Below are 27634 nucleotides of genomic sequence, written 5' to 3'. Positions count from 1 at the left end.
GCAGAATGTCTAGGCTGTTCTTTTCCATACAATAAAGCATCTTAACATACATACATATTATATATACACACACACACATATATACATATATACATATATATATATATACAAATACATATATATACATATACATATACATATACATATACATACATAGATATATATATATATATATATATATATATATATATATATATATATATATATATATATATATATATATATATATATATATATATATACATACATACATATATATACATACATACATACATACATACATACATACATACATACATATATACATATATATACATACATACATACATACATATATACATATATATATATATATATATATATATATATAGAGATAAATACATACATACATACACACATACATACATACATACATACATACATACATACATACATACATACATATCAATATATAAACAGTGATATGGGTTTGGAATGTCATGTGAGTGAGTACATTTTTAGAATTTTTATTTTTGACCTTTCAGTGTCACTGAAGTGATGTGTAATCATGTCCATATGTTTATTATGCTACACTGTGTTTTCCTCACAGAGAAGATTTCTTGGGCTGTCTGAAATAAAGCTATTAGCCAGCACAAAACCATTGATCAGAATCGGAAAGGGTAATTTAATCCTTTGTGTACTATTGGCAGTGTTATTTATAGGCTGAAGCAAAACTATTCACTCGCAGATATTAAAAACTCATCACATGTCCCAGATTAGACTACAGAAGCAATCCGTTCTAAAGGGCATTCGACAGCAGTGTGTGATTTTAATGTCAGAGTGTGTTTTTCCATTGATCTTCAGTTGTAGATTGGTCACAAGAGGGGGCGGTATAGGATTTATAGATGCCAGGAACGTGTGCCATTCAGATTTGTAAAAACCAATGTAATGAAATGTAATGTAATGTAATATATGGCTGCAAGTGTGATATGGCATTTACAACAGTCCGACGGCACGGCACAAGTGAGTCAATAAATAAGAAACAACAACAAGGTGTCTTTAAAAACCCTTTTTTGTGTAGAACTACTTCCTTCCACCATGGATTCAAATATCAAGTTGACAGTTTAACAGTTGTGACCAAGCCTCCATTACTAATTCTAAAACGTCACTTTTTTGAGATAGTAACAAAGGAACGTTGAGTCGCTTCATTGAAGCTAATTGTATTATGTTATGGTATTATTAGAGAGATATTGACTAAACGAGTGTATTACCTGCATCTGATATAGCATTCATTCTTCATGTTGATGTCCATAATATTATATGTATTATAAAAAATCTGTTTGAATGTCGATATCTTTGTCCTTTTAAAAGTTAAGGGGATTTCCCATTACAGCGCTAAAACAAATTCCTTGTTTACAACCAGTCCCTTTCAATTTACTACTGACTCACTCATAAAGAGAGTATTTGCCACCATCTAATGGTGTAATAATTTAACTTTCACTGAAGTCCATATCACAATCACTAACGGAATTTTTTTCAATACCAATTATGGCATATTATTTATACAAAATATACCTAACATTTATTGAACATTATTTAAATTAACAACAATAGCCATTATAAAAGACAATAGGAAATAAACACAAGCAAACAATTCAGTAAACATACAAAGGCAGCACCTGGAGGTCACATATTTGAGGTCTAAATAGATTCTCACCTAAAAAAACTCTAAAGACATTCCGTGACGCAACAACAGTAGTATTTGTAAAAAATATGTTGGATTGGCTTGATCGCCATGACAGTCGTTGCAAGCGGAATGATACAAATGGTGAAACGGTTCCAGTGCTGATACTGGGGGAATGTCGCATGGTTGGAAAAGGCTCTCAGACAATCAGATTTGAGAACCAGATTTAACTGTTGTATATAATATAATATAAAAATATATTACAATTGACCCTTCACAAAGACCTGCCCCCCTTACTGTTGCTTTTTCCAACAAGCCATGACGCTGTCACTTCACACAGAGTGAAAAAAACACGGACAGACAAGACAGAGCAGATTACTTATGATATTAAACAAAGTCCCAGCTTTTAAACTGTGTAATTTTTAAAGAAATTCAAACAATAAAAACCACTCTGTGGCTCTTTAATGTGTTGTGACAGATCGCTATAGTGCCTCGTAAACCAATCATCTCTTCCTACTAGTCCATTTATAGCATTAAATAAACATGAATGAACATCAGAAGGAATGTTGTTTCGAACACGAAAGATGTCAGTACACACCATTTTTTAAGTTCAAATCCACCAAGGTTAATCTTCTAACTCCTGACTGCTTTGTCGGACAAAATGGCGGATTCTGTGTTATGATTGGTTAGATGGCTTGTCAATCAAACTCCCAGTGAAGGGTCAACTGAAAACAGTTATTTTGAATTGTAATAATATTTAATCAATATGCCTGTTTTTACCGTGTTCTTTATTTAAATAAAAGCGTTGGTGAGCATAATAGAAAAAGAAAGAGTAAAAACCAGCCTAAGGCACTACGTTTCCAGCCCACTTTCTAAACAAGAGCCAGAAAACAGTGGTGAGTACTAGTCCACGGTTCAACTAACTCAAAGTCACTCTTTCCTCCCCACTGCCACGCACAGTCACACGACTGCCAGTACGGGAGCGCAGATCGATAACGGAGCATCTCTCACCATGTGAATGCACCCCAGGGAGCACTTCATCCTGAGTCTTCCTATCTCTCTCTTTCCTGGGCCAAAAAGCAAATGGATCATTTGATGGTCCCCTCCATAAGCTGCCAGCAAGAGGTAATGACAGAGCCATTGGCACCTGCCGGTGACCTACAGAGCAGCGTCCCAGTGGGGCTCAATCATTAGCAGCTCCTCACCCGAGGACATGCGGGAGCGCCAAACCACCACACCATGGGTTTGCCGGTTTATATAATTACCGAGAAAAGAGTGCGAGAATGGACAGATGCTGAGCCAGACAGACTGATGGAGAGAAAATAGCAGAAAATAGCAGACACACGGTGTCAATGAAAGCAGGGTGAGGTGGAGGATAAATGGATGATGACAAAACTCTTACTGAGTTCATTTAATGTCTGTCACTTTGCTGTACTGTCAAATTAGGGTCCAGTCGCAGGTTTACGGAGAACATTTACTGGCTGTGAATGTTTCTTACCGAGCATGAAATTGTGTTTTGCATTTCTTTGATTAAAGAATATATTTCTGTTCCTATTATAATGACATAACTTACCTGTTTTCTTCTACTATTCAAAGGTTTTGGGTTTTCTGGTAACAACACTTGTTAACATTAGTTAACTACATTAGTTAACATGAACTAACATTTATCTTAACATTAATCTTAACATTTACTAATATATATTTTAAGATCAAAAACTGTCTGATAAAGGGGACCTATTTTGCCCCTTTTTACAAGATGTAATATAAGTCCAGTGCTTCCCACACATAGACTTTACTTGGGCGGGCCGCCTATGTATATTAACGGCCGCCCAAGTATACTTGGAGACACATTTTTGCTTTTATTATTTTTATCCTCGTGTACTTTTGTATCCGCCCAAAATAATGAAACCATACGTGATCGATTAACTAGTCGTTTTGTACCTGCTCGTTATGTGTGCATCAGAACGGTTTACTCTCGCTAACATTCCCACGGGCGCTGCATTTTGCAAAGTCACAAGGGGGTGCTGTTGCGCGTTCTACAAGCTCGCGCAACAGCGCTTCAGACTGCTTTGATTCTCAATCAATGAAAAGCGCAGAATTATCCCAAGCAATTGCTAATGAACTCAAGTTGATGAATTATTACAATGTCTACTTTATGGCCTTTATATAAAATGTTTTAGACGGTTGTAAGAATCTGAAGGATCAGCCTGCAATAGTACAGACATTTCAAAATAAGAGTCCCTTTGTATTTAGGGCTTCTTTATAAATAAAAGTCACACGCTAAGTTTTTTCTTTTTCTTTTGGGCATTATTGGTATTTTGGTTACACAATAAATTGTATTTAATTTAATTTCCATTGATTTCATAGTAAATTATTGTTGTCTCCCCCACAGGAGGAAAAGACTAAGAACATTATTTGACACATATATTATTCATTATTTCAATTTTACTCTGTGTCCCATTCAATGAGAGAGACACTATATGACAGCAAGAAGAACATAGGATAAGAAGAACCATTTAAAGGCTGTATATTTGCATAATTTACAGTGCATAATAATGCATAATATTAGTACGTAATTAAATGTAATAGAATGCTATGTAATTAAAATTAATTTCAATAAATAAAAATACTGTTAAAAATCACACACTATTTGTTTATCATATGTAGCAGACCATTGTTGTGCTGTGGGTAATAGGAGGATTTTTCACCCGGCTCTAGTGTCCCCAGATTGTGTCTGAAGTTTCAACTCAAAATACCCCACAGATCATTTATAATACCATGTTGTAAATGCCAATTTTTTAGTGAAAGGAAAAACATGCTGTTTTCGTGCATGTGTCTTTAAATGCAAAATGAGCTGCTGCTCCCCGCCCCACTTTCCTGTACAGCTCGTGCCTCAGATACTCTGCCAAAAGCTAACAAAACATCTGTTTGGCTTTGATCACACTCACGTGACTTTGCAGTTCTTCATAATCATGAAAGTTTATTACCTGCATGCATTTTAAAGACATTTCAGTTTAAACTTCTGATATGGTTTTCTGAGCGCACACATCCAAAGCACGCACACAGAAAGCTGGCTGTCAGATGGCGTGAGTATTAAACTAAGTTCTCTTTCATGTCTTATTGCACTTAAACTGTCAAATACACATTCACATAATACAAAGTTCACATAAACACAGTCAGTTTTGTCTGTGAACGTAAACAGCAAGTAAAGAAATTGCATAAGTATATTAGATCTGTGTTTTAAAGTGACAGCAGCATAATATACAGTACTTTCTGATATATATGCTGTTAATATGAACCAAACAACAAAACAAAAGCAGAAAATCACTCACTGCTCTTGATTAAATAACTTTAGTAGCTTTAATAATAATATATTTCCTACTTAAATGCTGCTGTTAAATGTTCTGGTGAGGAGATTAAAGGGTTAGTTCACTCAAAAATGAAAATTATGTCATTAATGACTCCCCCTCATGTCGTTCCAAACCCATAAGACCTCCGTTCATCTTCGGAACACAGTTATTTTAGATTTAGTTTGAGAGCTTTCTGTCCCTCCATTGAAAATGTATGTACGGTAGACTGTCCATGTCCAGAAAGGTAATAAAAACAGCATCAAAGTAGTCCATGTGACATCAGTGGGTTAGTTCGATTTTTTTAAAGCATCGAAAATACATTTTGGTCCAAAAATAACAAAAACTACGACTTTATTCAGCATTTTCTTCTCTTCCGGGTCTGTTGTCAATCCGCGTTCACGACTCCACACTGACGCTGCTTGTGACAGTGGTTGCTGCTGTGTAGGACCTTCTTCCATCACTCTTAGTTCTTCGTCCGTATATTGGGGTTCAAATAAATATGGCTGAGCAAAAAAATGCAAGTCTTCCTCTGTGTCGAAATCCTTAGACATGTTTGCGAAGGTTGTTTTGTTTACAGCGTGAGTCTCCCTCAGACTGTAAACGAAGCTCGGGTGCACCAGATAACACGTCAGCAGCGTCTTATGTCAGCAGCGTCACTGCGGAGTCATAAAAGCGGATTGACAACAGACCCGGAAGAGAAGACAATACTGAATAAAGTTGTAGTTTTTGTTATTTTTGGACCAAAATGTATTTTCAATGCGTCAACAAATTCTAACTAACCCACTGATGTCACATGGACTACTTTGATGATGTTTTTATTACCTTTCTGGACATGGACAGTCTACCGTACAAACATTTTCAATGGAGGGACAGAAAGCTCTCGGACTAAATCTAAAATATCTGAAACTGTGTTCCAAAGATGAACGGAGGTCTTACGGGTTTGGAACGACATGCGGGTGAGTCATTAATGACATAATTTTCATTTTTGGGTGAACTAACCCTTTAAACATGGCAGACAGTGTACAGCTCATTGAGGGCGGGGTCTATGCTAATAGAGCAGATTCCCTCAGCAGTCATGGGTGGGGCTTATGCAAAGTGATGTCACATTGCATAGAAACTGCAAACGGCTTATTCTGAGACACAGCTTCTGATTTATGGAGATTAATAAAAATGAGTGGGGGCATTTAAACCATTATAGGGGTGGTTATGTACACACTGTGACACACATATGTTCAAACGTAGAATGTAAAAGTGAATTTTGCATAATAGGTCCCCTTAAACATTAGTTAATGGACTGTGAACTAACATGAACATTTTATTTTTTGTATTATTAACTAACATTAACAAAGGTTTTGTTTTTTGTTATTGTAGTGGACAGAAGTAGTAGTTTTACAGACAAGGCTTAGGCCTAGACTAAAATAGATGTTTGAGCTGTTTTAACTGAAAGCAACTTACAATAGTAATAATTGCAGTAATGTTTTTTTTTCTAAGGCACATTTATTAAAGCTACTTAAATGTCCTAATTGAACTAATCTTGGCTTAATCTAAGCCCTATCTGTGAAACCAGGCCTAAATGTCTTGAATTTAGTGCATATAAGACCCTAAAAGGCCCATAACAACACAAGGTCTCTCCTAAGCCTGAGGCATGACTCAGAAAGAAAAGGACAGTCCACTTCCTGCATAATTAAAGTCTGACTGGACCACTTTTCACCAGGAACATAATCCAGTTGACAATCAACTCATCCGAGTCCATTCTGGGGGCCTGAACTGGGACAGGGCCAGGTTCTGCATCTGGTTCTTATCGTCCGGAGCCTGACCCAAGGAGACAACAAGAACAAAGCAACCAGAAAAGCAGCCTGTGCCCAGTGAGTGGCACCTACCTGCCATCAATCAAGCCTCTGCCAGTGTGTCACACAACATAACGGACAGCATAAGTGGAAGAAGCTTGACTAAACAAAGAGATACTGTAACAGCTTTGTACACAGATAGATTAGAAATTAATCTCATGCTGATGGCCAGCAACTGGATCTATAGAGCGATGCAGGGATGAAGTATTTTTGTAAGCCAAAAACGTCTGACAATTCCTGTTCCATTGTCTCGAAGTCAATGGTTGTTTTGTTTTTGGTTAAATGCCTGAACGAAGGTCTGTGATGAACAGGAGCTCAATATACAATGCCCGGTCAAAAATGAAAAGTTGCTGTTTGGATTTAAATATGCAAAAGCTTATGCTGTATGTCCTATGCCTTCCCTATTCTACTTATGGAACGAATGCAGCGCCAGTTCCTTTTTTAGGGAAGGCGTAGGACAATACAAGATCTTGACCAAAAACTGATGCACCTCTTGATGGAAATAAATGTTGGGATGTTATTTCCATAATATCTCATTTTGTTCTTTTCTTTATCTTGGACAGTCTTATATATCATTGACTCAATGGCCAATAGGTGATGGAAAGTAATGGAGCAAGTTATTACATTTTACTGCAAGATTACAAAGAAATAACATGCACAGATGAATCATTAAGAATAATATCAGGAAAGTGTGTTAAAGTAAATAAAGTCCATTCAGCTTGTTGACTTTAATTGAATGTACAACCTGAACCTCATGGGTGAGAAACTCCAAATTGGAAATGGAGTTATTAAAACATATGCTGTTGAAGAGCTTCAAATGGCTTGAAAGTCACAGCTGTTCCTGTATCTTTAACATTGACACGCCATCCATAAAACCGGTGAATAATAAATCCATCTTGACAGCGCATAAAGGCTTCATGATACCTCAGCGCCTCGTTCAGGCTAATGAAGTAAACAAACCAGCAAATGTGTCTGCTCACCTTCATCTTGGAGTTATGAGTGACAGCAGGTGTTTTGTCCTCTTTTGGGGGCATGTGCAGCTCCCATTTGCCAAACTCCTTTTTAGTGTAGGGATGCGAAAAATTATTCCAGTCATCTATTAAAAAGAATGAATTACAGTTAAAACTTTCCATGTTGGATATATAATATTATCTAAACTGGATTTTGACATTTTATGATGAAAAATGTAGTAGTTGTAGACTGTGCAAAACTTGCAAAGACATTTTGATGCGTTTGGTGAGAGTGATTTTTAGTGTGTTGCTTTGATATTGCTAAAGTGTTCTGAATCGTTGCTAGAGAAAAAAAAAAAAAAAGACTATTCATAGCCATAAGTTGGGAGTTATAACCACTGAAATAACCACTGAAACGCCCCACAACATGGGACATCAGACTTATATAGTAGGGGCAGATTGATTAATTCCTACTCCATAGATGCATAATTTGACACCATTTTCAAATAGGTTTTTAATGGCGCAAATGGAGATGATTTTTGTTGATGTTGTTGCAAACATGTCTAATAGCTGAAGCACAATTAAATTAATTTAAAAAACTAGATAATCTAGTCAACTTCTGTCTGTTTTATCCTCCACCAGGTAAAAAGCGTACATTTATATGCTTAGAAAAATACACTTTCTTTATACAGAAATTATATGAAATTTTTACAGTAAAAACCTGTTAATTGGTTAACTTACCATAAACGGCAAATAAATGTAAATGGTTTAACATTGTATAACATTTAATTTTACTGTTAAACACTATAAAGTATAAGGTTTCTGCAAGTAAAAAAAAAATTACGAATTACCATATGATTAACTATAAATAGATGTCATGATTTTTGTTTTTTCTTTCTTTTTTTGTTATAAGTATATTGGGTGTTTTGAGTTACATTTTCAGATATTTAATTCTTGTTTAATGCATTATTTTAGTGTCATGTACGTTTCCCTGGTGCATCGTCTACTGTATGAGAATTATGTTTTATGGACAGGCTACTTACGATACTTTGATTCATCATGTAGCTTTCTATTGTACAAAAGGTATTATTATGCTGGTTTTCACATTTTATGGTAAAAAGCTGATTTTGGTAGTTCAACATTATCACTTTGTAAGTTGGTACCAACAGGTACCAATATGCCATATTGTAATACCTGATACAATATGATATGATACAATGCTACTTTATAAATCCCCAAAGGGGAATGTCTCTGTATTTTTAGGGTGTGTTCAGGTTTGGGTTGATTAAAACGAACACTAATTACTCTGTTAGTGCGGTTATTTGAATAAGTGTGATCAGAACCCTGATGCACTTTAAAGAAGCGGACCGAGACCCCTGAAAAGAACTCTGGTGCATTTCGACTGTAAAATGAACGCAACAGACCAAGGACATCTAAACAAACCAAAAACAGGACGTGATGTCACAAGATACGAGCCTAAAAAGGACAGAATGCTGAAGCATACCTGTTTTTCTCGTCATAGGAGGTACATAATTACAGTTTGGTACAAGCATCAGAAACACTGTCTCCTTGCAGCAGATCTTCATTTGTGTGCAACTGAGGAATTCCTGCAGCTGTTTTGACTCTTTTACACATTTTATAATCCCTTCACGAGTTCTCAACTGGTCAAAATATCATGTATGCACGTACAATGGGTCTCATTCATGAAAAATTCGTAAATATACGAGTAAATACGTGAGTGATTTGCGTGTAAAGAGACCTTCCTGAAAACTTTTCTCCTGATTCACAAATACTTCGTAAACGTCAGAAGTGTTTGTGAAATGTGTGTGTGTGTGTTAATAAATTCCAATCCATCGTAAATGGGACACGCGTGCACGCTCATTCTCAATTACCATAAATCCCGCCCATTAAATCCGACTGACAACTATATATGGGCATCATATTATGACACCAAACGAAGGATTTTGGCCATTTTATAGGAAACAATTTCCATAACAATTAAGGGGCCATTAGTTTGCCCAGCCCTATTGAAATCAATTAATTATTTGATTAAAGTGCTCCGTTTGCAGATGCTATTACTGGCTCTCACAATAAAAGTAAAAAGATATGTAATTACTATATATAATATTTTTTCAAAATGCTGTGTAATGTACCTTATTAAGGTGAATTAAAAAGCAGCCTTATTAATGAGCAAAACATTCGGATGTTAAACGCACTATTTACGTGTGGCTGGGAGCAGCTGTAGATTTCTTTCGTACCAACTAACATTTGGAAAATACGAACATTTTAATGAATCCGAAAATTTACGCCAGAACCCCTTTACACACGATTTACACAAAAATTCGTTCTGCTCGTGTTTCATGAATGAGACCCAATGAGCGCACTTAGCCCAGAGCACAGTATTGTTTTGGATGTTAAGATCCGTGACAAATGGTTTTTTTTTTTCAATCTTTAAATGCTAAGCGAACTAGGACTAAATGTATTTTTTTCTTTTTTTTTGGTCCAGACCGAACTACAAGTGTGAACACACCCTTAGTGATTTTTTTATGGTGATTTTCTAGCAACCATTTAAAAGGCTATTTTACAGTGAAATAGCACACCACTCTATTTAAAAAAAAACAAAAAAACACATGATCTGACTTATAATTCATGTTTGTTGCACAAGTTGCATGCCGAATTTTAAAAATTAGGGCTATATTAGGGTTAGGGGTTTCACACTCCAACCCTAGTATGAACAATAGTAATAGTGATGTATATCTATTTGTTGTCTAATTTATATTCTCTCTGAAAAATAAATAAATAAATAAAAAACTAAGAATCATTTGTTTATTCAAAAGCAATGCCATGTGATCAAAGACTGCAGAATTTGGCCTGCAGTCTGTAAAGTCTGGCTCATTACTTCTTTTAGAAAAAAACTTGCATTTCCTAATGACTAGAAAAGACAAGCAAATGCCTTCAAATCCTGCATTCATGCACTTTCTTGGTGAGAAATCATTATACTAGACTTTGACAACAAAAGATTTCAAAAGAAAGGCCCTTAGTGACTGACTGACTGACTGTATTTGGTCTTGTAGGCAATTCAGATAACCTTGAAGGGAATCTTCTTTTTGTCTTAACCTGAACGCAATGTTCTTTCATCTAGTTTAAGATGAAAAAAAATTATCTGTCAAACAGAACAAACAGTCAACTACAAATTGACATAAGGTATAAATGAATAGGCAGACTAACTCTTGTATGATTTATGAATTCTGCAGTGGAACAAAATATCAGTACAATAACAAAACTTTCTGAATTATGAATTGCGATAAAGCTGAAAAGTTTTTGACAAAGCATGTATAATGCTCCAATATTTGCACAACACAAAATCTGAAAATAAATTAAATATTTGACCTTATTTACATAAAACTATGTTGCGTTTTAAGCATAGTTAAATGTATTTTAAGTATAGTTAAATATAATTATTATAAGCATATAGTGCCATTACCATATTTAAGCTATTAAAATAATCATTATTGATGTACAGAGTCATGTACTTGTACATTACATTTGAAATATTTTAAATCAAATATTTTACCTTATTTACACAAAACCATGTTGTATTTTAAGCCTAGTACAGTATAGCGTAATATTGGAAGCCATTAAAAATAGTCATTGATGTACAGAGTAATATACATGTATATAACATTTTAAAATGAGAAAAGACATACTGAAGTCTCCAGTGAGGAACAGAGCCTCGGCGGTCGGGGCCCACTCCTTAAAGACGAGGCTGTTGTCTGGCATCCGCTGTACTCCGTAACTGTTATAGCTGCGTGTGAACTGATCAAAGCCTCCTTCGGCCTCCTCAAGGAGTGCGAGCTGCTTCTCAAACAGCCCATACCTTCAAAAATAAAGCAGAGGAAAACACAGGGAAAATCAGACAGAGTCAGTCTGCTGTATCTCAAACTCCACAACAGTATATCGTATGAAAATGTAACATGCATAATGTCTCTGAGAATCAGTTATATAGCAAATATATATCATACCATAAAGATGCTATGGGCGAAATACAAAACAAGTATATCCCAATACACAAGAAAACCAACTTAAAGAAACGTGAAAGGCTGTTAACCAGTTGTATTTTTTGGCTTAAACTGAAACAGTCGCCCACTCATGTATATTGATGGAGAATGCCACTGACTTGGCATCTCACTACACATTACATCACACTAAACACCTAGGCATGCATCCGGTTCTTTGACTTTACATCTGCTTTCAATATCATCCACCTTCTTAAACAGAAATATGGGCATCAAGCCAGCCAAGTGCTGCTTGATTTTCTACAAGGCAAATAAAGTTCACCTCCCACCTTCTGGCCATCAATAAAGGTGTGCCACAAGGCTCTGTACCTTTTTCACAAATACACTAGCTTCACGTGAATGCACAGAAGCACTGGCTGTTTGATGGTACAATAGTATCTACATCTGATACAAAGTGCCACTTTTGAAATCCATTTATACCATGTGAGATATTTCAGATTCTTTTTGCTTGTTTTTAACACGGGTGTTTCATAATGTGAAGTTGCTTTTGCACTGGTGCCAAACATCAGTTTATTATGAAAAATCTTTTGGTTTGCATCCATAAAGTGATAATATGAGATGAAGAACTTTTCATTTGTTAAGCATTGTGGTTAATTTGGGTTACTAAAAATGTTTATATAAAACATATTTTTGCTCAATTTCCATTAAAAAAATCAAAACATAAAACATTATGTTTTTAAGTGTTTTTATGTTTTTATTAAATGTTAACAATGAGATTATGTGGTTTTTATAATCAATTAACACTGCTTTTGTCATTTTTTACAAGAAGGACGAAATTTGTCACCAAAAAAAAGTCATTTGTTTTAACCAAAATTTTGGTTTTACCGATTTACACATTTGGTAATACCGACTGACGATATTTTCAAACAAACAATGCAAACAGGCTGATATCTAGCTTGCTTACAAAAGGACAATCAAACATTTTATATTTAGTACAATTTTTTTTAAATATTACAACATTTTCCATGTATTATAGCGTTTGTATCGAATGACCTGATGATTCGGGACATGCGTATGAGCATGTAAAAATATGAATGTGGTCCTGTGCATGTGTCTGAATGATGTCACACCCTGTCACATGATACTGACCGCATGACTTGATCCAAAATGGTGCCTTTATATTGGTCACTCCGAATGACATCAATGACAATTTTCCAGACATTCTCATAACAAAGCAACGACTTCTACAAATAATTTTAATACAATTTGGCACTATGTTGATATATGATGATATAAAATCATGCCAGAATAAAAATATATACATTTATTACATTTAAAGATATTTTAATCACAAATGAAATGGCTGTATTGACCTTTGGACAGTTAAACCGAATGACCTTTTGACACTTCAAAATACTTTATATGTCGCAAAATATAATTAAAACCTTTTGGATTCAATAAAAAAAAAGTGTTGTGTCTTTGTTTTTTATTATTATTAAAGGTACAATTTGTGATATTTTTTTTCCGCTAGAGGTCGCTAGAAGCCTATTCAAAACAAAGGCATAGTTTGATTACGCCAAGTTTTAGAGCGGAAACGGTGCAAAAGAATAGGGATTGGAGTCTGGAAGAACTCATGTTAGTGGATGTGATTATTAACGTTACTGTAGTATGAAGTAGAGCAGGACCGAGTGTTGTGGAAGCTGAACGAGGAGCTGGAGCGATTGATCAACACACGCCTCACGAGCAGCGGGACTTTTATTATGACACAGTCACCGGCGCCGCTTCCGCTTTTCCGGTCATGAGTTTACGGGAGCTGTCCTTGTTGACAGAACCAGCGGCAGATGGTAAACAGTAATTATGTTCCATGAATAAGTAACACAATCCACCATAAAACGTGCAAGAAGTAAATAAGGAACTGCTTGAAGCAAGCTAGTGGTTTACTGGACGCTAGACACTACTTCCGCATTTGTCCACGGCACTGTTGTCATGTGGTTTCTACGTCAGTAAAGGCGGTAACAAAGGGTAAATGACGTCATTGACAGGCGACTGCACTGCCCCGTGTCACTGTTTAGAATGGGAATTTTCTCATGATTTACAAGTAGTTGAAAACATTAGAGATATTGTTAGTAATCAGCTGGACAAAATATATAACACTACCCTAGTGGTTTTTAGATATTTTACTGCAAAAATTTTACATATATTGTACCTTTAAGGCCTTTGGATTAAAAAAAAAAAAAAAAAAATGACATCACGTCATTGACCCACATATATACACACACAATCCCTTTTTGGAATCCCATTTTTTTTTTAGCAAGGATGCAATAATTTTTTTTATTTTATTTTTTAAATTTTTTAACTATCACAGTTTTCACAAAAAAAATAAAGTAGCACAACTGTTTTCAACATTGATAATAAAAAGAAATGTTCCTTGGGCAGCAAATCTAGCCTGACGTGGTCATACTCAATTCTAATCAGAATATGAGTCTGATACTGCTCCATTAGGCTTTGATTATGGGGGCGTATTTCAACCGATCCAGGAAAGACACTTAATTGGATAGACCTACAACCAATCAGAGCTACAGAGTAAGTGACGTATGTTGAGCGACGCATAGTTGTCAACAGAACTCTTCTTAGCGACCATCGGGGCCAGCTGATAAATCAAACTTTTGCCGAATCCCGTAGGAAGGACGGCAAAGACATCTTTCCCATCGACAAATGCCTTGATCGCGGTCCTCTGTTCCTCTTTTAAAATTAATGCGCTGTCGATATCTTCTATAACGGACGCGATGGCGGAATCTACACATCTCAGTTCTTCAACAGCCATCATTGTTGTAAACTAATTGACCTTTTGCAAAGACTCGCCCCCCTTAGTTACTGTTGCTTTGTCCGACAAGCCGTGGTGCTGTCACGCCACAGAGTGGAAAATACATCGCGGAGCAAAGAAGAAATTGACAACACATCGACAGACGAGACAGAGCAGGTTACTTATGATATTAAACAAAGTCTCAGCTTTCAAACTGTGTAGTTATTAAAAAAATTCAAACAATAAAAAACGTTTTGTGGCTCTTTAATGTGTCGTAACAGATTGCTGTAGCGCCTCAGCTCAAGAGGCTCGTGAACCGATCATCTCTTCCTACTAGTCCATTTATAGCATCAAATAAACATGAATGAACATGAGAATAAATGTTGTTTCAAACGCGGAAAGACGTCAATATGCACAATTTTTCAAGTTTAACTCCACAGATGTTAATCTTTAAACTCCTGACTGCTTTGTTGGACAAAATGGCGGATGCGGCGTTCTGATTGGTTAGATCGCTTGTCAATCAAACTCCCCAAGCGCTCTTTGATGACGTTGGTGGTTACGTAACCGCAGATGGCCTGTCCATCATCGATTAAAGCCCGCCCTGGCAATTTGATTGGCTCGGCCTTCTGGGAGCCGAGCATAATTACTCCACAATGGAGTCCAGGGCTGCGTTCCAGTTCGGTTTTAGACACGCACTCGCGAACTTCCCTAAACACTTCCCCTCGGGGGAATCCCTGCCGCCATTTTGAAGTGCGTTCCACTTCGTGAAGTGGACGAGGGAAGTTTATATGGACAGACCCTCGCTCCCTCGATTTTGACCGAGGGAGCGAGTCTACTTCATATGTACACTTCAGGCAGCTCCATAACCCACAATAGAACACGATTGTGACGTCGCCGCATATCGCGTTTACTTTACCCCACCACAAACAACTCTATGATATATTGATTATTTTTTAAACATTTAAAACACACATATATACATATAGAATGCTGTATTAAACAATTTTGTAAGGGGAAAAAATAAATAATAAATCAGCTCCATTGCAGATTCCAAGTGATCAAGGGCTTAGGACGTTCCAGTTCAGCCCATACAAAGGTTCCGCCAGAAGTGGGCACTCGTGCAACGTAAGCAATGACGTACATCCGAGTCAACGAGACCGAGTGAAGTTAGCGAGGGAAGGGCATTTAAAAACTGAACTGGAACGCAGCCCAGACCGAACTTCCCGTCCAAAAAATGTTGTGGGCGGGGTTCGGGCTGGCACCCAGGCTACAGCAAATCATCATATTGTGGTGCCCACAAGTTGAACATATAGAGACATTCACCCAGAGACTGCCCCTTTAAGGGAGCGGGTTGCGGGATATAGTTTTCCGGGTTAACGTTGTGGGTTTATTGGTTTACATCTCTCGCTCTACCGCTGTACCACAGTACCGCTGTTGTGTTGTATTGAAGTGGAGAGTAAAACTGACTCGACGTACATCTGTCTCCTGTCTCCTCACTTATTACACTCCACATTTGGTGACCTAGACGTGAGTTGGATAAGGCTGAAATATGTCACACAACGGCGGTGGTGAAAATGATGCGGCCGCGGCGCCCGCCGCCGCTAGCGGTGCGGCTAATCTCGGCGCGATCTACGCTGCCACCATCAAGTTGCCGGACTTTTGGCAGCACAATCCACGGCCGTGGTTTCAACATATCGAGGCCCAGTTCCAGCTGAGAGGGATAACGCAGGATGTTACAAAGTATTTTCATGTAGTAGCGGCTTTGGATGCCTCGACGACAGCCAGAGCTATGGCGCTATTAGAGGCTCCTCCGGCGGACGGCAAATACGACGCACTTAAGACATTTCTGTTAAGCCTCTTTGAACTGTCGGAGCTAGAGAAGGCAGAACGCCTGCTGTCCCTGAATCGCCTTGGCGATAACAAGCCATCTGAATTAATGGAGAAGATGCTGGCTGTGTTGGGCACGGCGGATCCATCATTCCTTTTCGCCCACATATTCCTGCGGCAGCTTCCAGCACCTGTGCGCACCGCACTGGCCAGTTCCCCCCTCCCTTCCTCCAGAGACTACCGGGCATTGGCTGTGGAGGCAGACAGGATTTTCCTCGCTAACCGGCAGCAGTTTGTCCATGCGCTGTTGCCCCCTCAGCACACGTCTGCCCCATTCACACCGCCAGTGGATGACCAGGGTACTGCAGCTGCTGTGACAGCCCGCCGACAGCGTGAGGACGGGTGGTGTTATTACCATTCCAGGTTTGGGGCCAAAGCCAAGCAGTGTCACCAGCCTTGCAGTTTTGGAGCACAGGGAAAAGCCAGGGCCGGCGCTCATTAGCAGCTATGGGCGCTGGCCGGGACTGCAAGCTGTTATTCATCACTGACGCTTTTTCTGGCCGGCGGCTGCTGGTCGATTCTGGGGCTCAGCGCAGCATCCTGCCAGCGAAGTCTGTGGACACCATGGCTGGCGGACATGGCCCCCCTATGGATGCCGCTAACGGCACACCCATTCGTACTTATGGCACGAAGTATGTGGAGGTGTGTTTCGGCGGGCGGCGTTTTGGCTGGGATTTCGTCATGGCTGCTGTGTCTACATCTCTCCTGGGGGCGGATTTTCTCTGCGCTTACAGATTGTTAGTGGATGTTACGAACTGCCGCCTGATAGACGCCCTTTCTTTTGCTTCGTACCCCTGTACACTGGGAGGGGCGGGGGCGCTTTGTCTGTCGAATACGCTTGCCACAGGAGACCTGTATCAACGCCTACTGGCTGAGTTCCCTGACATCACCACGCCCACATTCTCATCAGCGGTGGCTAAGCATGGCGTGGAACACTACATCACCACAGTGGGCCCCCCAGTCTATGCACGGGCCCGGCGCCTCGACTCTGCTAAGCTCGCGATCGCTAGGGAGGAGTTCGCCACTATGGAGCACCTCGGCATCGTGCGACGCTCCAACAGCCCGTGGGCTTCCCCCCTGCATATGGTGACCAAAGCTGATGGCAGTTGGCGTCCCTGTGGTGATTTCCGTCGTCTAAACAATGCTACCACCCCCGATCGGTACCCTGTACCGCACATACAGGACTTTTCCGCTCACCTAGCCGGTGCCACCATCTTTTCGAAAGTGGACCTGGTTCGCGGTTACCACCAGGTGCCGGTCCACCCGCAGGATGTCCCCAAGACAGCAGTCATCACACCCTTTGGCCTTTTCGAATTCCTAAGGATGCCCTTCGGCCTCAAGGGGGCAGCGCAGACATTTCAGCGCCTTATGGACTCTGTCTTGCGGGACATGCCTTTCCTGTTCGTTTATCTGGACGACATTCTTGTGGCCAGCGCGTCCGCAGACGACCACCTGACACACCTCCGGCAGTTGTTCGGCCGACTCAGTGAGCATGGTCTCATCGTCAACCCGGTCAAGTGTGAGTTTGGCCGGTCATCTATCACCTTCCTGGGCCACCACGTCACCCCGCAGGGAAACCGTCCCCCTCCCTTCCAAGGTGGACGCCATAGTCAGTTTTCCATATCCACGCACTGTGCAGTCCCTACAGGAGTTTCTGGGCATGGTGAACTTTTACAACCGTTTCCTCCCCCATGCGGCCCAACTCATGCGTCCCTTGTACAATGCTTTGCGGGGTGGGAAACCGGCAGATGTGTTGGATTGGTCCCCGGAGATGACCGATGCCTTTGATGCTGCCAAAACCGCGCTAGGCCAATGCTGCTCTGCTGGCGCATCCGTCTCCGACCGCCCCAGTTGCTCTTACCACGGATGCCTCTGATTACGCCGTGGGCGCTGTGTGTGAACAGTGGGTGGGCGGAGCCTGGCAGCCGCTGGCCTTTTTCAGCAGAAAGCTCCGTGACAACGAGAGGAGATATAGCACCTTCGACAGAGAGCTCCTTGGTCTTTTCCTCGCTACCCGCCATTTTCGTTTTCTGTTGGAGGGCCGGCAGTTCACGGCTTTTGTTGACCACAAGCCACTGACGTTCGCCATGGCCAAGTCTTCGGAGCCATGGTCTGGTCGACAGCAGCGTCAGCTCTCTGCCATCTCTGAGTACACCACTGACATTCAGCACGTGGCTGGAAAAGACAATTTCGTCGCCGACTGCCTCTCCCGGGCGGTCACGGGGTCTGTCCACTTGGGACTCGACTACGCAGCACTAGCCAAGGATCAGGCCGTGGACGCTGAGGTACAAGCCTACAGAACGGCCCCCACTGCGCTGCTCATGGAGGATGTGACGTTTGACACGGCCAACGCTACACTCCTCTGTGACGTCTCCACGGGCCAACCACGCCCCATGGTACCTGCTGGCTGGAGGCAAAAGGTTTTTGACACCATCCATAGCCTTTCCCACCCCGGGGTGAAGGCCTCCACCAAGCTGGTGGGAGCCAAGTTTGTCTGGCCAGGCCTGCGGAGGGATGTTAAGGCCTGGGCTGCTGCCTGTGTGGCGTGTCAGCGTGCAAAGGTGACTCGTCATACCAAAGCTCCTTTAGCGCCCTTCAAAGTGCCAGAGAGGCGTTTTGATCATGTGAATGTGGACTTGGTGGGCCCATTTCCCCCCTCCCGTGGTTATACTTACCTCCTCACCATGGTGGACAGGACCACTAGGTGGCCAGAGGTGGTTCCCCTGTCTTCCATTACATCAGTGGAAGTAGCCCGGGCATTCATTATGGCTTGGGTGGCCCGTTTCGGCACACCATCGGACCTCTCTTCGGACCGGGGTCGGCAGTTCACGTCAGAGCTTTGGACAGCAGTCGCCGAGGTCCTTGGGGTGAAGGTCCACCGTACCACAGCTTACAACCCACAGAGCAATGGGCTTTGTGAGCGGTTTCATCAGGACATGAAAGCTGCGCTCAGGGCCAGCCTCACGGACAACAATTGGGCTGACCGCCTCCCATGGGTTATGCTTGGCCTTCGCTCCGCCCCCAAGGAAGATCTGCAAGCCTCATCAGCCGAGCTGGTGTACGGCCAGCCTCTGCGCGTTCCGGGGGAGTTTCTTCCAGACGCCACGGCCCCGTGGTCGGTTGCTTCCCATCGTGCTGTGTCTCGGGGGATTGCAGACGCTTTTGTTCCCATTCCAACGTCTCACCATGGCCTTCTTCAGTCCTACGTGCCCAAGGATTTACCTTCAGCCAAGTATGTTTTCATACGCCATGACGGCCATCGTACCCCACTGCAGCCCCCCTATGATGGGCCCTTCCGTGTCCTGGCCGGAGGGTCTAAGAACTTTGTTGTGGATATGGGGGGCAGGCCTGAGCGGGTGGCTATAGACCGTCTCAAACCTGCTCACGTGGATATTGGTGAACCGCCTCAGCTGGCCCAGCCCCCACGGAGAGGGCGCCCTCCTGCAGCAGCCTCGGCCCCTGCCCTTGTCCCTGACACTGTCCCTGCTCCGCCTTTTGCCCCTTGCCCCTCTCCTGTTAAGCGCAGCCGGTATGGCCGCCTCATCCGCCCCCCTATACGTTGACTCTTAGGGACTGTTTTGAATTGGGCTGTTCGGTTTTGCACTAGTGAATAGTGTTCCTGTTCGGTTTGGGGACTGTTATTATGGGTGAATTCTGGGGGGGCCTGTGTGGTGCCCACAAGTTGAACATATAGAGACATTCACCCAGAGACTGCCCCTTTAAGGGAGCGGGTTGCGGGATATAGTTTTCCGGGTTAACGTTGTGGGTTTATTGGTTTACATCTCTCGCTCTACCGCTGTACCACGGTACCGCTGTTGTGTTGTATTGAAGTGGAGAGTAAAACTGACTCGACGTACATCTGTCTCCTGTCTCCTCACTTATTACACTCCACAATATTAGAATGATTTCTGAAGGATCATGTGACACTGAAGTAATGATGCTGAAAATTTGGCATTGCATCACAAGAATAAATTAAATTTTAAAATAGTCATTGTAATTTGTAAAAAATATTTTACAATATTACTATTTTACTGTATTTTTAATAATATAAATGCATTATTGGTGAGCTTGGTGATACTTTTCAAAAATCTTACAGATCACAAACCTTTGAAAGAGGTTGTGCATATATATATATATATATATATATTTTATTTATTTATTTTTTTAAATACATATATATAAAATTACTCATACTGTAATCAAAGATTTTGGTCATGTACAACTCTAAAGAACATCTCCTGAAGATAAAGCACAATATCAGCTAGAAGTGGATAAAACAATCACCTGATGTGTTAACAATAACTAATGAAGGACCTATTTTGAATCACGTAAGTAAACTTTTTCTTTAAATCACAGACCTCAAACTCTCCGGCCAACAAATTGCCGTAACAGACTATACAATTCCTAGGCACCCATATCTGTTGCTCTCTAAAATGGCACATCAACACGGACCATCTCATCAGGAAGACACATTAGACACAATCTTCCTCAGAAAAATCAAGTAAGTTTGGAGTCAGTCATCACCTCCTTGTTCGATTCTGCACAGCTACATTGTGAAAGCTAATGTCTGTGTGTGTGTGTGTGTGTGTGTGTTATAGAAGCAAAGACAAGCTAACAAGGAAAAACCTGGGACACATTGTTAGAGAAGAGACATACCAACTGCTGTCAGGCTGCAATAAGCCCCCTAAACTACTTAATTAAAAAAGTATCATAAAAATAATCATTATAAAATAATGTCACAATGCAGCCAAAAAATAGATTTATTTATTATTCATTTTACTTTTATTTTTTGGTGAAATGTAAGATTTACTTGTCCATAGATCTTGAGTTATATAAAGCTATTCTAAATCCATTTACACCCACCCTGGTCCTGTGCCATTAAAGATTCTATTCTATTATATTTTATAGTGTAAAAGTGCTTTTTGACCATAACAAAGAGTTACATCATAGTATGTGAAAACATGAGCTGAAAATGGCTGCACATTCAACAGCACAAAGGCAAAAGTCTGCCTTAATAAACATCATTTAAGGTACTTCAGAGCTTAAAAGAAACAAGCTGTTGAGTTTTTACTTGTTTATTTCTGAACAACCAATACTTCTGTTCCACAGCTCTACATTAAAAGTGACTTAACATCTGCTTTTGAAACTTAAATGCTCGCAACACATTGGAGAACACCTTATGGCTAATCCTCATACTTAAAAACAATCAATAGCATTCAAGATCCCTTTTGCCACCTGCTGCTTATCAGATTCCCCGGTTGGATGCCGTCGCTACAAGAATTAAATGCAGAATCTAAACAGCTAAACTCTCAGCAGTCTGTCGAACGCCTACAGCATTCACACACAGGGAGATTTTCTGCGATAAAACAACTGGAAGTCATTCGTTTTAAATGAGAGTTGCTGATTTAAGGGGTCATGACATGATAATTTAAATTTGCCTTGATCTTTTGACATATAAGAGGTCTTTGTACCATTAAAACATCTTGCAAGTTTCAGAGCTTAAAACATTCTCATTATAAACAAAGCATTTATTTAATCAAGCTCGAAAAAAGGCTCATTGCAGGATCTGTGATGTTACACGGGCAAATGCATTTGCATATGACTGGCATTCAGTCGTTTAATGGCTAACACTTGCCTACAAGTGGATGGTTTATTGTAATGGTGTCCTGGATTGCTTTTAAAACTTTATTAACAGGCAAACGTAAAGGAACAAATTAAAATTAAAATTACATTTAAAAACAATCCATGCCCCCTTTAATGTCCACTGCTGGACATGTTGATGGGAGAAGAAGAAGAAGAAAGCTCTTGGGTGATGCCTGAGGATGAAGAGGGCAAGCTGTTCCAGTCTGCATAGCCAAAATATGTCAGCATCTTCAATGTGAACTTTAAACTTGAAGAGCTGACAGGCTTGGCATGGTCAAACAGAACCCTTTGGGCTTGTTCATTTCCCAGGTCCCAGACACCTTCAAAACAAATGTCCCATGTCATTTTTTGATTTCCTGAATTATTTTGAATAAATTTTGATGTTGCTTAAATGTGGATGAACGGACCCTAGTGATGGGAATAACGGTGTTACGTTTTACCTTTGTGAGATGTTGGATCGAATATATAAAATTGAAATACATTTTTTTCTAGTCTACTAGTAGTTGTTCAGATATTTCAAGCTTTCTATAGATATATTTCTCATGTCTGTAGCAAGCAGCCTATACGCTGAGTTTCGGTTCATAGACGTGCTCCAGTTCACGTGCAAGTGATCGCGCCGGCGCCTCCATGTCATTATATTGTCTGCTATATTTGATTCTTATTTATTAAATCCAGGCAATTGGTTGATAAAACATAGATTAAAATTAAGATATAATTTTAACAAAACAAAATTCACTTTAAAGAAAGGCTTTCAACAAAACAAACTTCATGAAGTGGTCAAAATCACATCTGACCCACTCCTCCAGATATATTGTGCATCTTATGATGTATTCTATCTTACTCATGCCGTTCACTTTTCATAATCAAATAGGCCTTTTTAAAATTATATATCTATGTTTTCTTTAATGGCTACCAACACATATAGTAGGCCTACAGTACAATTTCATGTCGCGAGCAAGAGCGCATCATGAGACACGAGTCGGATCCAGCATAAATTATTTTTAGACTTATATTTAATATTGGGGGCATCGAAATTATTTGTTTATTTATTTATTTTTAAATTAACGCAATAGTTACTTTCCCTGGTAATTAGTTACTTTCATAATGATGTAACTCTGTTACTATTTGTGAGAAGTAACTAGTAACTGTAACTAATTACTTTTTTTAAAGTAACCTGCCCAACACTGTCCTAGGCTCATTTGTGGTAGATTTTTCTCCTAGGAGTGTGGTAAAAATTTACACATTTACTGGGTCTTGCTTGAGGCTGGTTGTTAGGGGAGACATGTGCTAAAACATTACTATGCAAACAACAACATGGAAAACCCTATACAAACTACATATTTTCTTATATAAATGATAAAATCATTTTTTTTATACTCAAGTACTGTAGTCAAACTTAGTCAGTTATTCTGGTTTTAGTCGAAACTCTTAAGTTTAAGCCCGAAGTATAATTCACTTTTTATGCAAGGGTCAGCGTACAGTACGTGTGACGCAAATTTTATCATCTAAAGAGTATGCGCGTACTGTATGCGCACCGCCTTCAAGTATATCGGTACCGTCAAACTTGGCTGTTCATGAATTAATTCATTGACATTTGAGATCATAGTGAGGCCGTTTAACCTCTGGCATTTGGTTTTAAGCCTTTTCAAAGTTTCTCTCATGGACCACTTAAACATGCACAGAAATATTATATGAATACAAATGTGCTCATATTCAGTCTGAGTAGAGCTCATATTTTTGGAGTGAGGAGACAGATTTTTTTTCTTTTCAAGCATTAAAAGAAATTAACATAAATCAATGCACAGATGGACAGCACCGTAACAGTGTCACATTTAAAAAGGTTACTGGCCTACTAATCCATCCTTCATCCTTGTCTGCTATCATTATGAATGAGAATGGATGATTTGATACTAAAATGCAGTATAATTCACTCACCAGCAACTTTATAAGGTATACCCGTTTAACTGTTTGTTAATGTGAATAATCAGCCAATCACATGGCAGCAACTCAATGCATTTAGGCATGTAGACATGGTCAAGATGATCTGCAATTGAGGGAAGAAAGGTGCAATTGAGTATTGGGGAAGAAAGGTGATTTAAGTCATTTTGAACGTGGCATGGTTGTTGGTGCCATACAGGCTGGTCTGAGTATTTCAGAAACTGCTGATCTATTGGGATTTTTGGGATGCACAACCATCTCTAGGGTTTACAGTGAATGGTTCAAAACATGTCTCTGTAACTTTGTCATTTTCTGCTCATTCGGGAGTTTTCAACAACACAACCTTGTTTCTGCAGTGACATTTTCCTATAACAACACCTGATATCTCTGTTTTACGTGGCGTGAGAAAGTCACATTAACCACACAAAATCAGAGCAGTCATACTGACATGGATTTCCAGAAATGCAATTTGAATAGGATTTCAAACCACATGAATGTAGCTCGAAATTGATTTTTGGATGATTTCTTACTGTTCACATTTGCTAAATCTGATCAGATTTCAATCGGATATTTGGACTGACAGTCTGAACATAGCCAAACAGTCTTTTCAACCACACAGTATCATTATTTATGTGTTACAAACATTCAAATTATCACAGAAGAACTGGATAAAGTTTATATTTCGGATATAAACACTGATGTCTATCGTAGCAATGAAAAAAAGTGCGCTTCAAATAATGATTGCATCAATTGCATTGTTACACCAGTAGGTGGCAACAAATAAAAAAAAAAATTTGATCATTACTGAATCATTCATTCAAGAGATTTGTTCAAAAACGCAGATTCATCCAGTCATTAAACAAGTGAAGTGAGTGACCAAGTCATTGAATCATTCGTTCAAACCATTTTTTTTTCTAAATAATTCATTCAAATTAATTAAACATTTTTAAATTGACTGCAGCAATTAACATTTTGCCAGAACCTAGTAAATTGCATGTTATTTTGTTTAGTTGTCGGTTCAGAATCGTGGGAGAATCGTGGGAGAATCGCGATCTCTATTTGAAAAAGAAAAAAAAAAAATAGTGATTCTCAATTTATCCAGAATCATGCAGCTCTAACATATGACAATATCTTTTAAATGATTAAAGGAGCTATATGTAAGATTTTTACTTTAATAAAGCATAAAAATACCCCAATATGTTTGCAGATATTTAGGAAACATGCTAAGCTCACCTACTTGTTTCTCATGCAAACAATGCTACAGCCACAGTTCCATGTCAGAATGTCTTTTTTTGTTTTGGTCTGTGCAAAACTGCGTGCTGCCAGTTTATCCAATAGTATTTCAGCATCACAGGTTGCCAGTTGGCGGAAAAAACACTGTGTATTGCAGCCATTGAAACCAGCAAACAAACTGGGTCAGAGAATCACAGATTCACAAACCTCTGCATCAATCTGAAAATCTCTATGAATGAAGCATATTAAAACAGATAAATCAACTCATCGGCTTACAGTGTTTAAGTCTCCTCGGCTTTCATTGTCAATTGCGCTCCCTCTTGTTGCACTTCCTCAAGCTGGCAACCCGCGTCTTTAAGCGAAACCTTTTTTATTTGGATTGCAATACCTATTTCGACCACTGGGTGTCATTCCTACATAGAGCCCCTTTAAATATCATGTTACATGCCATACCTAAAGCTTTACAATGGTGAAATTAAACTATTTAACATGCTATGTTAGCATTTTTGTGAACAATTTAGCTTATGTAGCATATCACTAGCTGATTAGCCTGCTGCTAGCCAAAAATATACACAAGTTTGATACTACGACTAATAGCACTGAACACTGCGATATGTATTATTAATAATTTATACATGCACATCATTATGTTTTTAAATTCATGTGCTCTCGTAATCTTTAATCAAAATAACTTCCCCTCCCTCTTGCAGGACATCTCTTCTCTGATGCAAGGGCAGGACAACCTGTCACTCACATGAGATCAACCAATAGCAAACCACAGCCATCAAACCATCCAATCAATTCTCCATGGACAAAATCCAGTCCCGCCTCCAACATTTTTTCTTGTTCGAGAAGCCGTTTTTCTTGGATATACATCACAACAGGGAAGAAAAGACAGACTGCAACTTCAGTTTCAAGCCAACATTTTAAGAAGGATTGGATTCTACAAGGCAATCGTATCTTGTGACACCGACCTGAGCAAGGCAAACAACTTAAATGGTCCCTGAAAAGTGTTGTTTTTCCCCCTAAAGGTGTTTTACACTTTTATTCAATACAACTTCAGTGTATTTGGGACACCCAAAAGGCAAACACGAAAGCAAACACCTGATAGCTATTTGCAAGAAAATTAATCCGACCCCTCCCAGTCCATGCCGACTGTCAAACTTCAGCTGCTCTGTGATTATGAGAGTCACTGCCATTACAAGAAATCAGTGTTTGAGGAGCAGAGGGAGGGTTGGCCTACTGCCGCACCATAAGGTAGTGATATTCTCCGCATGTCCGCAGGCTCGTGTCCCAGATGATTAGAGTCTAGAGGAGAGATCAGAAACTGCATCTCAATCAGACAGTCAAGGTGACTTCATAGGAAGCTGATTTCCAACACAGTCATTACCAGAACCTGAGCGTCAGAGAAATCAGAACTCCAGCAAACCTGCTTATTAGTAAAAATGAGTGCAAATTACTAGACTATAGATGTCCTTTCTAAAGCTGGGTGTCTGCTGTGTGATTTTTTTTCTGTTCTTTAAGTTTGTTGTTTGTCGCATTGTACGACACGTGGCCGGTGAGATCTTGTGTTAAAGCCAAAGCAGATTGACGGTGTTGACTGGATGATCAATTGTGCCATGTTCTAATATTGCCAAAATTAAAATGGTAACACGCAAACCCAGAAAGCCCTTACAGAAATGCTGGCAATGTTTTGCCTGGCACAGAAAACAAAAGTTTGGAGACAGTTGGCTGGGCATAAGAGGGAATTCGTGGAGATGGCCTGTCGTAGGAGCAGACACATTTTAGCACTTCAACCCAAAATTTCTGACACTGTCAGAAGTTTGTCAGAGGCTTCGACTCATCTCAAAGGCAATTATTTGGCAGTCAGTGAGCATGCCAAGCCAAGCCATCAAAGTGTACCCTACAATGAAAGAAATCTGTTACGATTCCCAAAATTTGTCTCAGACAACAAAGTCATGTCTAAAATCAAATAGTATTTAAATAAACAAGTTCATACATATGCAACAGAGTGTAATTTACATAAAGAACTGTTAAGCTTTAAAAGATAGTCCCATTAATACCCTGTCCTAAAAAAGTTTGTTATATAATTAAGTGTTTACTTGTAATCAAATCAAGTACATTATATGCTGATTAATTAATCAAATAGATTAACTTATCCTAATGTCACTCAACAAACAACAGTGGTTTCTTTACAGCAGCTTTTGTTTAGAAAGTGAAATGTATTGACACACGCCCCATGCTGCACCAATCAGCTTTGGATTAAGTGCCTTGTTCAAGGGCTTAACCAACTACTAAACCAAT

The 27634-nt window shown here is 39.6% G+C and overlaps 1 protein-coding gene across 1 annotated transcript in view; it reads right to left on the bottom strand.

The window, feature by feature from the left end:
* gbe1b (glucan (1,4-alpha-), branching enzyme 1b) overlaps positions 1-27634 on the bottom strand; it is a 188567-nt gene that overhangs the window by 140799 nt on the left and 20134 nt on the right. The window contains exons 2-3 of the mRNA XM_067365860.1: positions 11518-11687; positions 7841-7956 (exon numbers count right to left, since the gene is read on the bottom strand). Coding sequence (XP_067221961.1) covers positions 7841-7956; positions 11518-11687 — 286 coding nt within the window. The remainder of the gene's footprint in view (positions 1-7840; positions 7957-11517; positions 11688-27634) is intronic.

The sequence above is a fragment of the Chanodichthys erythropterus genome, chromosome 17, assembly GCF_024489055.1.
Source record: "Chanodichthys erythropterus isolate Z2021 chromosome 17, ASM2448905v1, whole genome shotgun sequence".
Taxonomy (NCBI): domain Eukaryota; kingdom Metazoa; phylum Chordata; class Actinopteri; order Cypriniformes; family Xenocyprididae; genus Chanodichthys; species Chanodichthys erythropterus.
Note: the sequence above shows the minus strand (reverse complement) of the source record. Positions and strands in the feature narration are given on the sequence as shown.